Source organism: Penicillium digitatum, chromosome 2 (assembly GCF_016767815.1).
Source record: "Penicillium digitatum chromosome 2, complete sequence".
Classification (NCBI taxonomy): domain Eukaryota; kingdom Fungi; phylum Ascomycota; class Eurotiomycetes; order Eurotiales; family Aspergillaceae; genus Penicillium; species Penicillium digitatum.
The window spans coordinates 597,640-613,629 of NC_089385.1; the positions used below are offsets into that span (position 1 = coordinate 597,640).

Sequence of the window (15,990 nt, forward strand, 5' to 3'; positions counted from 1 at the left end):
ACCAACAACTTCTCTGTAATGGTTGCTATATGAAAATATACACTCTAAATACACATCGATTCAAATTCAATATATAGAAAATCAATAGCCATGCCAAGTCTATCTATGGACACATAGCCGCCTATAGGTTGTAGTTGATGTTGAGACTTGTTGATAAACTTGATGAGTCAGCATATCAGATCCCGAGGTCCATCCAATCTTTGGAAAGGCGCGGGACGATAACTCACTACAGACCTCGTAGCCTTGGTGTTTCTTATAACTTCCAATCCAAACAGAATTTCTCTCACACTATCAATACACAACACGCGCTTTCAATTCCCCCCGCGTGTTTCCACCACTTGTTGCATTTCTCCTGCATGTAGCGGGCACAAATACTGCCAACCCCCGCCATGCCACCCTACACAACCAGCCAGAAACATCAAATCGCTGAGTTTGTCGGCTGTACACGGACAAAAGAGTCCGTTGCTATTAAAGTAAGTGACATGCATGCTCTCCTGGCCTGTTCTCCCCTATGTGGTCCGTTTGAATATCTTAAGACGCTTCTGTCCGGTCACGTGGATCAAAGGATTAACTTTCTGATATAGTTCCTTAAAGCATGTGGTTGGAGTTTACCTCCAGCGCTTGATGCGTAAGTGCTTGTCATCACACATGTACCGAACTTCTGTGTCCCTTTGAACTCTTTTTGATTTGTCTCCAACCCAACCCCTATTTGGATATGCAAGATGCCAGCAGATAGCTAGGGTATCAAAGCTTCAACATCTGCTCTTCTCTTTGCAAGGCTTACCCAAGTCTCACTTGGAGAATCTCTTGATCTCTCATCACATCATTCATCGTCCCAAATGCCTCGAGTGAAGAAGACGAAGAAGAAGTGCTTGCCATTCCCTAACCCCATGACCCCATACCCAGCCGTCACGATCAAGCGACATCATACATAGTCTACACCTGAAACATCCCAAAGCTGACCTTGTCTCTGAAATAGTTTCTTCGCCGCTGCGGCTGGCACCTCCGCAGTTATAACCTCAGAACTCACAAAGATCTTCGAAAGCTACCGAGGTACTTGCGCACCCTTGACTGATGATTTAATGCCTAAAATGCTCACACCTCCATAGATGACCCAGTCGACAGCCCAGATACCATCGGTATCACCCGAGCAATAGATTTCCTTGGCGATTTGAAAGTCGAGCTCGACGAAGTAACCTGCCTAGCCATCGCCGAGCTTCTCCAATCACCATCGATGGGCGAGTTCACCCGCGAAGGATGGATGGAAGGATGGCTAAGAGCTCTGTAAGTGCACCACCGACTCTGAAAGACACCCCCCTTCAACCCAGACTCCAAATACCCTCAATATCACATCCATCCAATCTAACAATCCACAAGCTGTGACACCATGCCAAAAATGCAAGCGCACGCCAAGCTCCTCCGGGAGCGAATCCCCCGAGAACCACAGACCTTCCGACGAGTCTACAGATACGCATTCCCGCTCTCACGGATGCAAGGACAACGCAACCTGCAATTCGAAATCGCCACCGAGCAGTGGCGTCTCTTCTTCACGACTGACCACGGCGGTGTGGCATGGAACACGGCAACGACGCCGTGGCTGGACTGGTGGATTGAGTTCCTTGAAGAGCGTGGGAAAAAGCCCGTTAATAAGGATCTGTGGGAGCAGGTTGAGGTGTTTATGCGCAAGAGTCTCGAGGATGAGGAAATGAGCTGGTGGAGTCCTGATGGTGCTTGGCCTGGTGCGCTGGATGACTTCGTTGCTTGGGTGCAGGCTAAGAGGGGGAAGGGGTCGGAGATGGAGGTTGAGTAAGGTGACCTCTGGTTTATTCGTGGATGTCGGATATGAGTGACTTGTTTCTTCTCGTTTCCAGGTGGGTTGGGGCATAAGTTGTGTGTGTCATGACCGGTAATTTACTTTTCACAATCCATGCTCACTTGTGCCTTATCCACTATGATATCCACTGACACCCTTCCTATGTCTCGGATCTTTCGTACATAAGATCAAATCAACAACGGCCACGTTGTGTCCCAAGTAATGTCAAGGGTCGTTACATTTCGCTCGGTTCTATCTATTCCGACTTTCACAGTTAGAGAAGTGTAGATGGGCAGGGGCAAAGCAACAGCGCGACTAGCTCAAATAGAGAAAAAAAATTATATAAGTAACAATCTTCAAGGGGTGGAAATGAAATAAACCAGAAATACAAAAGCCATTCGTCGTAAGATTGAGTGAAAACATCAGTGGGGAGATATCTGCGGCAGTGAGGATGCACAGGGGGTGTGTCCATGGATTTAGATCAATACCGGAGAATTATAAACAAAGGGGAAAAAGGTAGTTCGGTGACTGCAAACAAGCCAAAAGAGACGGTACACATAGGTCTTCAATATGTCTTCCGGTTTTGTATGCAGTCAGTTGCGGACTGGACCCATTTAAGGGAAGTCGCGCTTCTCGTAGCTGGGGTCGCGACGCTGGTCATAACGCTGTCGAGTCATTAGCAATAAGTCACAATTGAAGCATTTTAAGAACAATTAGATCCTACCTTCCGGAGAGCCTCCAGACGCTTCTTCTTGGTGTGGGTGTTGACGTAGGTTCCAATGATGAATCCAACAACATTGAAGAAGGGTACCCAGGCGTGCTCGGGGAGGAACTTCTGAGCGAAGGCCAAGCACAAGGGCGAGGTAATCCAGCTGACCTTCATGACAGGCATGAAGCCAGCCCTAACGGTAGCGCGAACCTGGTGGATGGTCCGCGCACCGGCGATAATAGCCATGGAGGTCAGGTAGACGCTGTTTTGGATGGGGGCAACCTGGGGAAACGGGAGTATATTAGGCAAAGCTCAGGTCATGTGATCGCAGCGACGACAACGTACAATCAGATTGCTAATGAGGATCTGGAGAATCTTGGCCTTGAGACTTGTGCGACCGTTAAAGAGTTTCTGCAAGATGCCAATGAGAACGTGGCCGAGGGGGGCGCTAATAAACATTCCGTACAGCGACATCTTAGGGATGCGCGAGCTGAAGTAGTGGCCGTGCTTGCCGACATCGTGGGCAATCCACGAAGCCAGCAATTCCTGCAGACCGGAGAGCACACCGGAGGTGAGCATCTTCGTGCGCAGAGGGTTCTCCTGGAGCTGGAGGAGGTAGGCCTATTGACGATCCATTCCCCAGATCAGCATCGGTTCGAACTTATTGGAGAAGGGGGGGAGGGGGTCGGTTCGCTGCATACCTGAAGATATCCAGCGGCTGTGTTTCCACCGGTCAATCGTTCACCGACAAGGTGCATGAGGTCTTCAGTCTTGCCGTCACCTGTGACGGTGCGGACGGTCTCCTCTTCGAACTTGACGGACATAATGACGATCAGAGGGGGTTGGGGAAGGGCAGGATTCAGGAGGGATATGGATCAAGAAGGGTCTTCAGATTAGACACGCTCCTAGTTGAAGTCAATAGTTTGAATAGGATAAAGATGTACGGAGTACCTGATGATAAGGTGCCAAGTGGAGAAGTTGAGAAGATGATGGGGGGTGAAACCCAGGGTGTTCTTGTTTGTTTATGTTGGCCCGAGTGTGGCTGGGATAGGAATAGGATGGAAGGACAGCCGAGGCTTATAACTCACACAAAATCTCTTCCCACGTCAATTGAATATATCTCCGATCAAAGAATGTTGGAAGATTGTATTCAGGAAATGGAGACGGCTATGCGAACAATCGGCAGATGGATCCCCGAGACCCATTGGCGGAGCACATCGGAAACCCCGACGGCTTTTGGTTGAATCCGGGGCTTTGACGGCTTTCAAGTTATTTTTAATTTGGTATACACTTTTATACATCATGCTTTTCAAGTAGATCTCATTGATCTTGGAAGTTTTACCATTTGTCATTTTTTGACCTGGCAAGCTCAGGGCTTCATTGTCCACTGACAATGAAGCCCTGAGCTTGCCATGTCTCCACAACTACCTGCGAATTGTCTCTTTGCTCGGATTTTTGGAATAACTTGTTTGATTTGTTACTCAAAAGTGTATTGCCTACAGAATGTAGAAGTGTGGGACTTTTCGGTTCAGATCCTTTGTAGTGTACATATCGTATAGCTAACTAGTTAGTATGGGGTACAACAGCACTATCTTCTAACTATACTTATTATGTATGCGTGGAAGTTGCCCGCCAACTATCTCTTGCCGATTTTGTCTTCAATTTCTCTAAATCTACGAGGTGCTAGTCCTAGAATCTAACATCCAGGCCACGAGTCCATGTTCTTTCAGTCAAAAGGGCTCTGGGGGCAAAGCATTAAAGGATAATCACCGTGTTCCTGCATAGTTAACAGGCATTAAAGCAAGCCCTTGTGCCACTCAAGCTTGTAATAGCTTGTGTCTCGTCCCACAATTCAGTCAAATGTATAGATAGGCCGGCGAGCAGCAACCGGGCCGGAGCACGCACAGGATCGGTGATTCCAATTTCAGACAGAACGAGCCGTGAAGATGAAACCCCTCCGTCGACACAGTTGCACTCTGTACTTGTTGAGTAAAATGCTTAGCGAGAGAAATAGTCTCGTCGGAAGCTTCAAATGACCGCGGGGGACCCGGCCATCTGGGGTGTATCGCGACCGTTGTCAGGGTCATGGTCATGGTCGTCGCCCGGGGTAGTCGCCGGGCACAGCCTTGAGCTTGTTGTCCCCGGCGACGACGAGTCAGCGACGATATCAGCAAACGGTAGCCCCCCTAGAGGAACCATTTCAGATTCCGAACCATCCTCTCCCTGCTCTTTTCATCGGATTTCATCTGTTCTCTGCCATTGATTCAACGCAATACCTTCTTCATTCTCAGTTTCATCACATCTGTAACTCTCCCGCCACCGGCCAAAGTATCAAGTCTTTTTCTAGTGTGCAAGCTTTTGGCGGCACACCGGCGTGACACTCTTCACATTCAAGCATAGCAACGTACTTCGCAGTCAGTGGCGGAAGTACCAAGCCTTTCTCTTCCCCGGTGTGTAGTCCTTCTGGCAACACGGTGAGACATTACCTTCCACATCTTCGTTCTCATTCGCAAAAATCTCATATCTGTCAGGGACGAGACATCCCGACGCCACACCAATCATGCCTTCACACCACTCCAACATGGAGTCGCCAGAGCCTTCTGGTTTCGAGGCCGAGCTGCAAGATCGACGAACCCTCACCGAGGAATACAACGTGTCCAGTGGTAGTCTAACAATAGCGCCATCATGCATCACCACCGAGAGCGATGAATCTGCAGTCAACATAGCCCCTGATGAGAGCACAGGTTTTGTTGGAAGCATTCGACGACATTTTCGATTGCGCCATCACAATAATCATGAGTTTGCCAGTCGCCATGGTGGCCTTGATCTTGTTCGGCAAAATGTCGGATTTACCGGTCGCCACGGTAGACTTGGGTTACGCCAGCGGCTTCGTGAATTCACCAGTCGCCAAATCGGTAGATACCGTCACCGACGGATGTTCAGACGACAAGACAATGCGCTTCCAAGCCACCAGACGAGGAACATTCAACCAAGTTTTGAAGATCATGATTCGATCCTCAGAGGATTTGACAATTTACTCACCGCTCGCCAGGCCAGGAACAACCAGCAGGATGTCGAAGATCGTTATTCGATGCTCAGACGGCTTGACGATCTGCTCGCCGCTCGCCAGGCCAGCAACAGCCAACAGAATGTCGAAGACTTCAATTCCCAGCACGCATATGGATTGCTCACGTTCGACCTGTTGCAGTTGCCATCTGTTCCTCAGCTTGCACATGGATCGGTCATGCCCGAAGCTTCCCTGTTGCAAAATGACAATATCGAAGGCCACAGCCTTTCAAGTCCAAGTCTTCACATGCAAAACCGTGCAGCCAGCTCTGTCAACTCTCACCAGAGTAACATCCCATACTACACGGCCAGACATGATAACAACGATGAACTTCGGGTCACCGAAAATTCCGATAATGACCCACCCAGCGACCAGAGTTCTCAAGTACGACGCGGCAGATCGCTTCAGCTAGCTGGAAGCAATTTCAGCGATGCGCTTTCTGAGGTTTGGGGCGGCAGCCAGCCATCCAGAGACCATCCCGAAGAACCTCGAGGCAGAAGACTTTTGCGAACCTCCAGCGTTGTCAGCGATCCGTGGGCAGAGCTCTGGGGTCCCATCCGCCCACCGAGTGACCCAAGTTCTGAAGAGCGACGCGGCAACACGTTTCGACGAGATGGGAGCTCTGCCACCGATCCACTTTCCATGAACGAGATACTCGGAGCCGTTAATACTGCGTTTCACAATTGCGATATCGAAGAAAACGGCAGCTCTCCACATCCAGCTCCACAAGCACAAGCTCATGCGTCCAGCTCCGTGCCCCCACAAGACCGAATCTATAACGTCATTTCCGCTCTCCGAGAACCTTCTCGTTCAATCGGACATTCACAGTCCGCGGCAAGCTACGACAGCGAGGAAGAAATGAAGCAAACGAATCTCAGGGTGGCACGGTGGGCTGAGGAAGTTCAGCGAGCACTTGAGGAGGAGAACATTGTGACCCTGCGGCCTGAACCAGAGCAAGAACTTGATGCGTTCTGCTTGGAAGTGGATCGAATCATGGCAGGGAACGTCTCAATTACCCGTCATTACGAGGCTGCCGGCCGTGGCTTCGACGGTGCTAACGATGACGCGGTGCACCGGCATCCTGTTCTTCTGAGACTGGTTTAAATGGTGGCGGATCTGCAAGCGAGGATGCGGGCGGCGATGATAATGATACAGGGCTGAGGTGCTATCCAGGGGTTGGTGGCGTGGGCAACGAGAGGTGGCGGCACCGATCCAGGAGTCACGTTGAGGAAGGTCACGCTTCAACGAGATCTGAGGACTCCGATGACTCCGGAGGTGTCTGCCTACCTTCCGTTATCTGCCTCACCAGAACCGCCAGCCCGCAAACGGAGCCTGATGAGGAACTCTCAACCCTTGCGCCCCGTATCATTATCACTCCCCCAGACAATGAAGCTGAGCACACCGGGGGTCAGCAGGTAAATCCCCGCCTGCTGTACCCTGAGTACAATCGCTAAGTGGGCTGAGGAGCGGGGCCGCCCGCAGTTTATATATTTCACTTGCCTTGCTACATTCATCGTGTGAGGGGGAGATGAAGCCGGGGCGAGGAAGAGATGGAGGTGAGGTGAGGCGGAAGATGAGGAAGAGGTGGAGATGTGCGGCGGGTGAGCGGGGGGTGGACGGGGGGGTGAGCGGCATGTGAGAGGAGGATGAAGGGGGGTGGAACTCAGATTCCACATGTGAAAATCGGGGATTTCCCCCAAAATGAAGAATTTCCAAGCATGATTCCAAGTAAACTTAAGACTCACTAGAAAGATCTAATCTATGTAAATGATGTTGAATTGGGCATTCCGTGAGCCCAGATGAGCAAAACCAAGTAGAGAAACCATTTCCGGGGCTAGAGGGTGTAACTCCGTTTGCGCGACTTACCTATGTAGATAATTATATACTATCTTATAAACTATCAAGATAACTGTAAGAAAATAAGGAGATATAGCATGTGAATGCAGTCAAAGTATAGTTAGCAGGTTAGGCGATGACTAAAATGCTGGGGGATTACACCTCGGAGATAAGATTGAACTTCCTCAAGTTCCGAGCCTCGGTTCCACGAGTGCGATTCCACCCTGCCTCAAGTACATTTTATTTCTCTCTTTCTCATGTTCATCATACACGATGTCCGACCCTGAACACCCTCCAGGCGAGGCGACAGATGTCCAGGCGGGGAAAACACCCGCCTGGAGCTCATGCGCAAATCGACAACTGCTGGCCGTCTTGACAACAACCGATGTGACAATCCGCCGGTTGGATCTGTAAGGCCCCTTTCGATTTTGATATGCTAGGGCGAGAGCTCGGCACCCAACACAGATCTTTAATATTGCTGACCGCTCCCTTAGACTACTTTCGGAGGCAAACGGACAAGAGCGAGTACTAGCGACTGTCGACTATGTCGCCTCCATGCTCCACCACCTCACTGCGTCAGCGCCCTGGATAGCATTGCAAACAAGACTGCGTATACTAGCACGACTGAAGGGTCGTGTACCCACCAATAACGTCACTCCCGCGTCGTCAAAATCAAAATTCGCGGCCCTTTCCTCCCTCGCATCAGAGACGAGATACAACTTGCGCCTATTTGGGCTGCTTCCTTTGTGGATCTGGGGAGTTGAAACCCTCAAATCGCCGCCAGCTGACCCCATCCTCCACGCCCTGACCGTGCTGCAGGTCATCTCAAACGTGATCTACCAGCTTCTCGAGAACGTGGGCTACCTTGCTTCTAAGGGAGTCGTCTCGAAGCGCTTCGTGAACAAATATGGAGGCGTTGCCAAGTGGGAAATTTGGAGTACTCGTGGATGGTTTGGGCACATCTTCTTCGAATTTTTCGTGCTCTGGCGCCAGAGTGTGATGCGCAGACAGCGGTTAGCTGCACAGCGAGCGGCTGCCGGCACGGTCGAGACTAAAGAGACCAAGGCTCAAGATAGCGAGGCACTGCGTTTGGAGATTCGGGCTTGGCGAAAAAGCATGGTAAATAACTTCATCTGGGCTCCCTTGTGTCTGCACTGGTGTGTCGAGAAAGGCATCGGTATTCCCGATAGCCTGACCGGACTAATCAGCTTCTGCGCCGGGGCTTGGAGTCTCCATGACTGCTGGGCTGGAACCGCAAGTGTTAAAGCATAGAGACTCGAGCATGTGGTAATCATCGGACTTTTCTCTTCTTTTCTTATTTGTACAAATCTCCTTTTTAATTGCATATATGCCTGGTGTTGACAGTGCACATGGTTGACTATCGGCTTTGCATTTTCTAGGTTTACACTATCTTTTCAGAATATAGTCCGGCCTTGATAATCGCATAGCAGTGTTGGATGAGGGGTTTTTTGGTTCAAGCTTTGCCAAAGATTTCGTTTCCCTTTAAAAGCATGACATTTCTCTATCATTTAAATCCTTGGAGGCCAGATGGGTCTCCATCCAAGAATTTGGGAAATTCGACATTGTCCGATAATGCTTCTGTGGTGTCAAGCATGGACTTCATCATGTCTAATTCCAGCCACCTGGAGTGGATATTTCTCCAAATTCGAAAAAAGTGCGCCATGGCGTTTTTACATAATTGCCTTTTAGAATTGCTGTACTCCGGAGATGCAATTGAATTATTTCAAGGTCCTCTCGGCTGAGTTGGAGGACCCTGGTAACCATATTTACAGTAGCTATTACCAGTTTTGCCTCAGGCACAAAGGCTTTCAATCGACTGAGTTCCATGCGCTTCGTTGTGGCGGACACCGCGATGACATAAGCGCAGGGCTTAGGTCATCATCATCAGTCTAGGAGCAGAGGTAGGAAGCTCAACATCATCGCTCCCGTTACCTACCTCTATCTCCACTTAACCCGTAGTCAGGTTCGCTCTTTGATTCTGATCTATAGGTTCTTTCCATTTTCTGTTTTCATTTCTCGCTGCCATTTGAATCCGTGTCTCGCTCCGCCTGTTTTTGGGCACTGGACACCTTTGTTCACTCAAGCCTACTTCCATCAACGTCACGACCTCATTTACGGCCATCATGTCTTCTGAGCCAGATCACACGCACGATAAGAAGAGGGTCCATCTGCAGTACGTTTGATTAAAAATTTCCTTGGTTATAGAGTGTGCTAACCGGTCCCCAGGGACGCCTCGGGCGCTGAGAAGAAGGAGGTAAGGATTATGCTACGGGATAGCTTACAAAAGCCTCGGAACTGACGAAAAATGCAGGAGCTTGATACCTCCACCGCTATCTTGAAGAAGAAGAAGAAGCCCAACTCCTTGATGTGAGTAGCTGATAAGAGATATCTGTTGGGAGCAAGAAGTTGACCGTTTTCGTGCAGAGTGACTGATGCCGTAAACGATGATAACTCGGTGATTGCCCTCTCGAACAACACCATGGAGACTCTCCAGCTCTTCCGTGGTGATACAGTTCTAGTGAAGGGCAAGAAACGCAAGGACACTGTGCTGATCGTCCTGGCCGATGACGATCTTGATGATGGAAGCGCCCGCATCAACCGTGTTGTGCGTCATAACCTTCGGGTCAAACACGGCGATATGATCACTGTGCACCCTTGCCCCGATATCAAATATGTAAGTGGGGCAGTTCCACATCATTCTACTCTGGTCTTCTGGCTAATCCTATCTCCGTGATCTAGGCCAAGCGTATCGCTGTGCTCCCCATCGCTGATACCATTGAGGGCCTGACCGGCTCTCTCTTCGACGTCTACCTTGCTCCCTACTTCCGCGAGGCCTACCGACCAGTCCGACAGGGTGACTTGTTCACAGTACGAGGTGGCATGAGACAAATCGAATTTAAGGTTGTGGAGGTCGACCCTCCCGAATACGGCATTGTAGCCCAGGACACAATTATTCACTGCGAGGGTGAGCCCATCCAACGAGAAGATGAGGAGGGCAACCTCAACGAGGTTGGCTACGATGATATTGGTGGATGCCGCAAGCAGATGGCTCAGATCCGTGAATTGGTCGAGTTGCCTCTCCGTCATCCTCAGCTCTTCAAGTCCATTGGTATTAAGCCGCCCCGTGGTATCCTGATGTACGGTCCTCCCGGTACCGGTAAGACTCTGATGGCCCGTGCTGTTGCCAACGAGACTGGTGCTTTCTTCTTCCTGATCAACGGTCCCGAGATCATGTCCAAGATGGCTGGTGAATCCGAATCGAATCTCCGCAAGGCCTTCGAGGAGGCCGAAAAGAACTCCCCCGCTATCATTTTTATTGATGAGATCGATTCCATTGCCCCCAAGCGTGAGAAGACCAACGGTGAGGTCGAGCGCCGTGTAGTTTCCCAGCTGCTCACCCTTATGGACGGTATGAAGGCCCGTTCCAACGTTGTGGTCATGGCTGCTACCAACCGTCCTAATTCGATTGATCCTGCTCTTCGTCGGTTCGGCCGTTTCGATCGTGAGGTCGATATTGGCATTCCCGACCCAACTGGCCGTCTTGAGATCATGCAGATCCACACCAAGAACATGAAGCTTGGCGAGGATGTCGATCTGGAGACCATTGCCGCTGAGACCCACGGTTACGTCGGTTCTGATCTTGCTTCCCTCTGCTCTGAGGCTGCTATGCAGCAGATTCGTGAGAAGATGGATCTCATTGATCTCGATGAGGACACCATCGATGCCGAGGTCCTTGAGGCTCTCGGTGTCACCATGGAGAACTTCCGCTTTGCCTTGGGTGTCTCCAACCCCTCGGCTCTCCGCGAGGTTGCTGTGGTCGAAGTTCCCAACGTTCGCTGGGACGATATTGGTGGCCTCGAAGAGGTCAAGCGCGAGCTTGTCGAGAGCGTCCAATACCCCGTGGACCACCCCGAGATGTTCCAGAAGTTCGGTCTCTCACCTTCTCGCGGTGTGCTATTCTATGGTCCTCCTGGTACTGGTAAGACCATGTTGGCCAAGGCTGTTGCCAACGAGTGTGCTGCCAACTTCATCTCCGTCAAGGGCCCTGAGCTTCTGAGCATGTGGTTCGGTGAGTCTGAGAGCAATATCCGTGACATCTTCGACAAGGCTCGTGCTGCTGCTCCTTGTGTCGTCTTCCTTGACGAACTGGACTCCATCGCCAAGTCTCGTGGTGGTTCCGTTGGTGACGCCGGTGGTGCCTCCGACCGTGTTGTCAACCAACTTCTTACTGGTCAGTTTCCGCTGTTCTCCTTTTTTTTGGCTCTGAGTATTCACTAATGCCCCAACAGAGATGGATGGTATGACTTCCAAGAAGAACGTCTTCGTTATTGGTGCCACCAACCGCCCCGAGCAGCTCGATGCCGCTCTGGTCCGTCCTGGTCGTCTTGACACCCTGGTCTACGTTCCCCTGCCTGACCAGGAGTCTCGTGAGGGTATCCTCAAGGCCCAGCTTCGCAAGACCCCTGTCGCCGGCGATGTCGACATTGCTTTCATTGCCAGCAAGACTCACGGCTTCTCCGGTGCCGATCTCGGCTTCGTGACACAGCGTGCCGTCAAGCTTGCCATCAAGCAGGCCATCTCCGCTGACATCGACCGTCAAAAGGAGCGCGAGGCTGCCGGCGAGGACATCACTATGGGTGATGAGGAGGAAGTGGAGGACCCCGTGCCTGAGCTTACTCGCGCTCACTTCGAGGAGGCCATGAAGTCCGCCCGCCGATCCGTCAGCGATGTTGAGATCCGCCGCTACGAGGCCTTTGCCCAGAGCCTGAAGAACACCGGAGGCGGTAGCTTCTTCCGCTTCCCATCTGCAGGTGAAGTCCAGGAGAACGATACCTTTGGCGAAGCCGGCAATGACGACAGCCTCTATGATTAAATGCATCTTTTGCTTGGAGGTGATATGACTTGTTTTTCCTTAGTTCAGCCTTGCCCGTATTTCTGCGCCCGAATTCGCTTATGAATAGATCGTTTCGCGTGGGTGGAGGTGCGGGCCTGATTGCTGGGCTTTCATGGGGTTTTCTTTTCGATTCTTTATTCCTGTTTTTGCCCACATACAATGTGCCATAATTGCCAATACAGGTGGAGAAATCTCTAACGTTCATCAGTGTTCTTTTGGGGTTTATCGTATTGTGAGTGCGCATTTAATGTACAAATGGCATTTTCTTTTCATGACTGCCCAGTTCTGCAAATCACGATTGGGTATCCTCTACGGAGAAGATGTTTCATCTCTTGTCCTTGTATTTGGTCAGTGACAACAACAATACCCGGTTGCACGTAGGAGTAAGAACTGGTGTATATGTTTCTTTGTATACTACTCCGTGCTTATAAAGAAGGACGATAGCCTGGAAACCCTTGGATATGAATTGAAAAGCTCGGACAGTTTAATCTGAGATGTTTTCTGACTCATCACCACTTCAGGTTTCGGCCCTGAGGTGGGATCCCCACTTTTCTCGGTGCTTAGCTGAAGCCGAGAGCGAATATTACACAACTACGGAGTAGCTATTCCGTGCTTTTGCGTGCTTTGACTGGTCTATTGGAGTGGACTCTAACCTTTCTTTTTCCAGTCGTTGGTTTTAATTTAGCGTTAATATCGCCACATGGACGTTCACATGGTGGCATGGACCTCGGGACGTGCTCCGTACATGCCATATATGCATGGTTTTGATCTGCGTGGAATAAAGATTCATTACAAGATGATCTGGCATATTTATGCCATTAAATAAAAGGCTCTTATTGGGCTGACATGCAGGTAGGATAACGTACTCGTATAGTTCAGCTCTCAGGGGATGATCTCGGGGATTAGCAACTGCGGACTTAGTGGAGGAGCGAACGGCCGATGTGTATTACATATCGAATGAGCTTAGTATCCACGACCCTTTTTTTTTTCTGCAGAGCACAAATCTTTGACCTTCTTTCTCCGAGCTCATTCCCGGGACATTTGTCATATTCCTTATACTACGGCCGCGATCGTTTGGTCCCGTCTTGAGCGGTTCTTTCCCAGCGTTGTTTTCTCTCTCACATCACACTTGGGCAGTCTTGCACTTTCGTCTACCTATGCACATAGGTATTTTTGAGTAATCATGAGTCCTCAACAGTTTGACTCAAATACAACCACCCCTCGCCTCAGCATGGAACAAAGTTCCATCGAGGAGGGTGTCACTACTGTTCACAACAAAAGCGAAACAGATGTCGAGAAAGCGGCCGACGCCACAAAAAAGCCCGATAATGCCAGCACAGATCCAAACCTTGTCGACTGGGATGGCGTAGATGACCCTGAACACCCCCAGAACTATACTAATCTACGCAAATGGGTCATAACACTGACCATGTCCACCATGACCGTATGGATCACCTTTGCATCCAGTGTCTTTTCGACTGCGACCCTGGTGACTGCGAAGGAGTTCAATGTATCGACTGAAGTGATGGTTCTTGGCACCAGTCTGGTTGTTTTCGGTTTCGCTCTAGGTCCGCTGTGTTGGGCACCGCTGAGTGAGCTATACGGTCGTCGCATCCCATTGTTCTCAGGCTACGCCATCTTCGCTATCTTCCAGATCCCCGTGGCTGTCGCCACAAATCTCGAGACTATTCTCATCTGCCGCTTCATATTGGGCATCTTTGGCTGCTCTCCTTTGGCTGTTGTTGGCGGTGCCCTGGCTGATATCTGGAACCCCGTGGACCGCGCAGTGGCTATCGCTCTCTTCAGCGTATCCACTTTCATGGGACCTGTTCTTGGCCCAATTGTGTGAGTACTCGAATTGCATTGGCCAAATCCCGAGGCAAGACTTTCCTCAAAGCACTAGCCAGAAACTAACACTCTTCAGCGGTGGGTTTATCACAGATTCACACCTTGGCTGGCGTTGGACCGCATGGATCACCTTAATCGCATCCTCCTTCTTCGGTATAATTGCTTTCTTCGTCATTCCCGAGACCTACGGCCCAGTCATCTTGCAAAAGAGAGCTGCCCGTCTGCGGACTGAAACCAACAACCCGGATCTCCATGCCTTCTTAGATCTGCACAAGCCCACAATGTCAGATATCGTTACCAAGTACATCTTCCGACCCTTCCAGATGCTCGTGCAAGAGCCGATCCTCCTCGCCATGACTCTCTATCTCGCCCTAGTTTACGGAATCCTCTACCTGTTCTTTGAGGCCTATCCCTATTCTTTTGGTGAAATTCGCGGTTGGTCCCACGAAGGCGTGGCCGCTCTTCCATTCATCGGCATCCTCATCGGCGTCATCCTTGGTGCCTCTCTCATCATATACACTACGAAAACTCGTTTCGCCCGCAAACTTGCAAAGCATGGCAGGGTCGTCCCCGAAGAGCGCCTCGTGCCAATGATAGTCGCCTCTGTGCTACTACCGATCGGCCTGTTCTGGTTCGGCTGGACATCCAGCCCACACATCTCCTGGGTGCCGCAGGTTATTGCCGGCGTACCAATCGGTCTGGGTATCCTGGTTATCTTCATGCAGGGTCTCAACTACATTATCGATGTGTACATGATGTTCGCCAACTCCGCCATCGCGGCCAACACTCTCGTTCGCTCAACTATGGGTGGTGCGTTCCCGCTCTTCGCCACGCAAATGTACCGGGGTCTAGGTGTAGCTTGGGCATCTAGTGTACTGGGTTTTATTACGTTGGCTATGGTCCCCATTCCCATCTTGTTCTTTTTCTATGGCTCCAGAATTCGGGCTATGAGCAAGTTCAGTCCTAAGTTCTAGATGGTTGATGTACCTGTCTCTTGTTTTCAGGCGCTAAATACATATATCGTGTTGGGGGTTTGCTTTTTCCTTGCATTTTAATAATCGCAGATGTGTGAAGTCATATCACTTTTGATGCAGCAGGCCTACTCCGTTGTTTTATGACAAGGGCTTATGTATACCCACGGCATTGTTCAATCCATATTTGTTAATATCACTAAAATTTGGACTCTATATATCAGCCAACAATTTACAAGAATGGCCGGCCGCGTTTGCGGCTTTGTGACTTCTTTCAGGTTAATCTTTTTTGAATGTCTTTTTAGATGTCTTTGGATCATAGATTTTTTTGCCCGCCTTCTTCAATTTCGTAGAGAGATGGCAGAATATTTGCGAAATGGCCTTTTCTCTATAACCCCAGGGCTAGACAGAATGCTCAAACTATTATCGCATGAAAACTGCACCATAATGAGCCGAAAAGGACGTAGACATGGTATCTACTGATGTTGTAACCAAACATTTTATTTTGCCATCCTTTCGAGATACTCTTCAACCAAAAGTGTTTCCCCTAAACTATTCACAGTCACGTATAGAAACTGCCTAAAGTCTGTTGTTGCACAAAGTACCCATGTAGAAGCTCGGGACTTCGCTTCTCTGAGAGAAGGGCTATTTAACACCAACAAGTGCAATCTAATCCCCAAAGGAAAAGAATATGAACATGGATATCACATCAAAATTGTAGATCCAAGATTTTCAAGTAAACAAATGATCTCATAATGTACCGTCTAATACCTGTAGCACCAACTTTGTAGGGCAAGACGCGGTCCCGTGCGACGCGTCCTGGGCGGTCAA

At 50.0% G+C, this 15,990-nt stretch overlaps 6 protein-coding genes across 6 annotated transcripts; 5 read left to right on the forward strand and 1 right to left on the reverse strand.

Moving 5' to 3' along the window:
- Positions 1-389: 389 nt before the first annotated feature.
- On the forward strand, positions 390-1,810 carry Pdw03_6293 (Defective-in-cullin neddylation protein; the record flags this gene model as incomplete). Its single annotated transcript, XM_014680154.1, has 5 exons — positions 390-473; positions 585-628; positions 980-1,053; positions 1,110-1,284; positions 1,378-1,810. 5 exons carry the CDS (start codon positions 390-392, stop codon positions 1,808-1,810), a joined length of 810 nt encoding a protein of 269 aa, XP_014535640.1.
- Positions 1,811-2,427: 617 nt separating this feature from the next.
- Pdw03_6294 (Peroxisomal membrane protein A) lies at positions 2,428-3,346 on the reverse strand (the record flags this gene model as incomplete). The annotated part of the gene is made up of 4 exons (XM_014680153.1): positions 2,428-2,478; positions 2,538-2,804; positions 2,868-3,143; positions 3,224-3,346. 4 exons carry the CDS (start codon positions 3,344-3,346, stop codon positions 2,428-2,430), a joined length of 717 nt encoding a protein of 238 aa, XP_014535639.1.
- A 1,736-nt stretch (positions 3,347-5,082) lies between these two features.
- Positions 5,083-6,693, forward strand: Pdw03_6295 (uncharacterized protein; the record flags this gene model as incomplete). The annotated part of the gene is made up of 1 exon (XM_014680152.1): positions 5,083-6,693. One exon carries the CDS (start codon positions 5,083-5,085, stop codon positions 6,691-6,693), a length of 1,611 nt encoding a protein of 536 aa, XP_014535638.1.
- A 1,005-nt stretch (positions 6,694-7,698) lies between these two features.
- On the forward strand, positions 7,699-8,697 carry Pdw03_6296 (Peroxin 11C; the record flags this gene model as incomplete). The annotated part of the gene is made up of 2 exons (XM_014680151.1): positions 7,699-7,835; positions 7,920-8,697. The coding sequence occupies 2 exons, from the start codon at positions 7,699-7,701 to the stop codon at positions 8,695-8,697; spliced, it is 915 nt and encodes a 304-aa protein (XP_014535637.1).
- An 872-nt stretch (positions 8,698-9,569) lies between these two features.
- Pdw03_6297 (Cdc48p) lies at positions 9,570-12,319 on the forward strand (the record flags this gene model as incomplete). The annotated part of the gene is made up of 6 exons (XM_014680150.1): positions 9,570-9,619; positions 9,673-9,700; positions 9,758-9,813; positions 9,871-10,120; positions 10,186-11,677; positions 11,736-12,319. The coding sequence occupies 6 exons, from the start codon at positions 9,570-9,572 to the stop codon at positions 12,317-12,319; spliced, it is 2,460 nt and encodes an 819-aa protein (XP_014535636.1).
- Positions 12,320-13,523: 1,204 nt separating this feature from the next.
- Pdw03_6298 (MFS multidrug transporter, putative) lies at positions 13,524-15,162 on the forward strand (the record flags this gene model as incomplete). The annotated part of the gene is made up of 2 exons (XM_014680149.2): positions 13,524-14,185; positions 14,265-15,162. 2 exons carry the CDS (start codon positions 13,524-13,526, stop codon positions 15,160-15,162), a joined length of 1,560 nt encoding a protein of 519 aa, XP_014535635.2.
- Between the last annotated feature and the right edge of the window lie 828 nt (positions 15,163-15,990).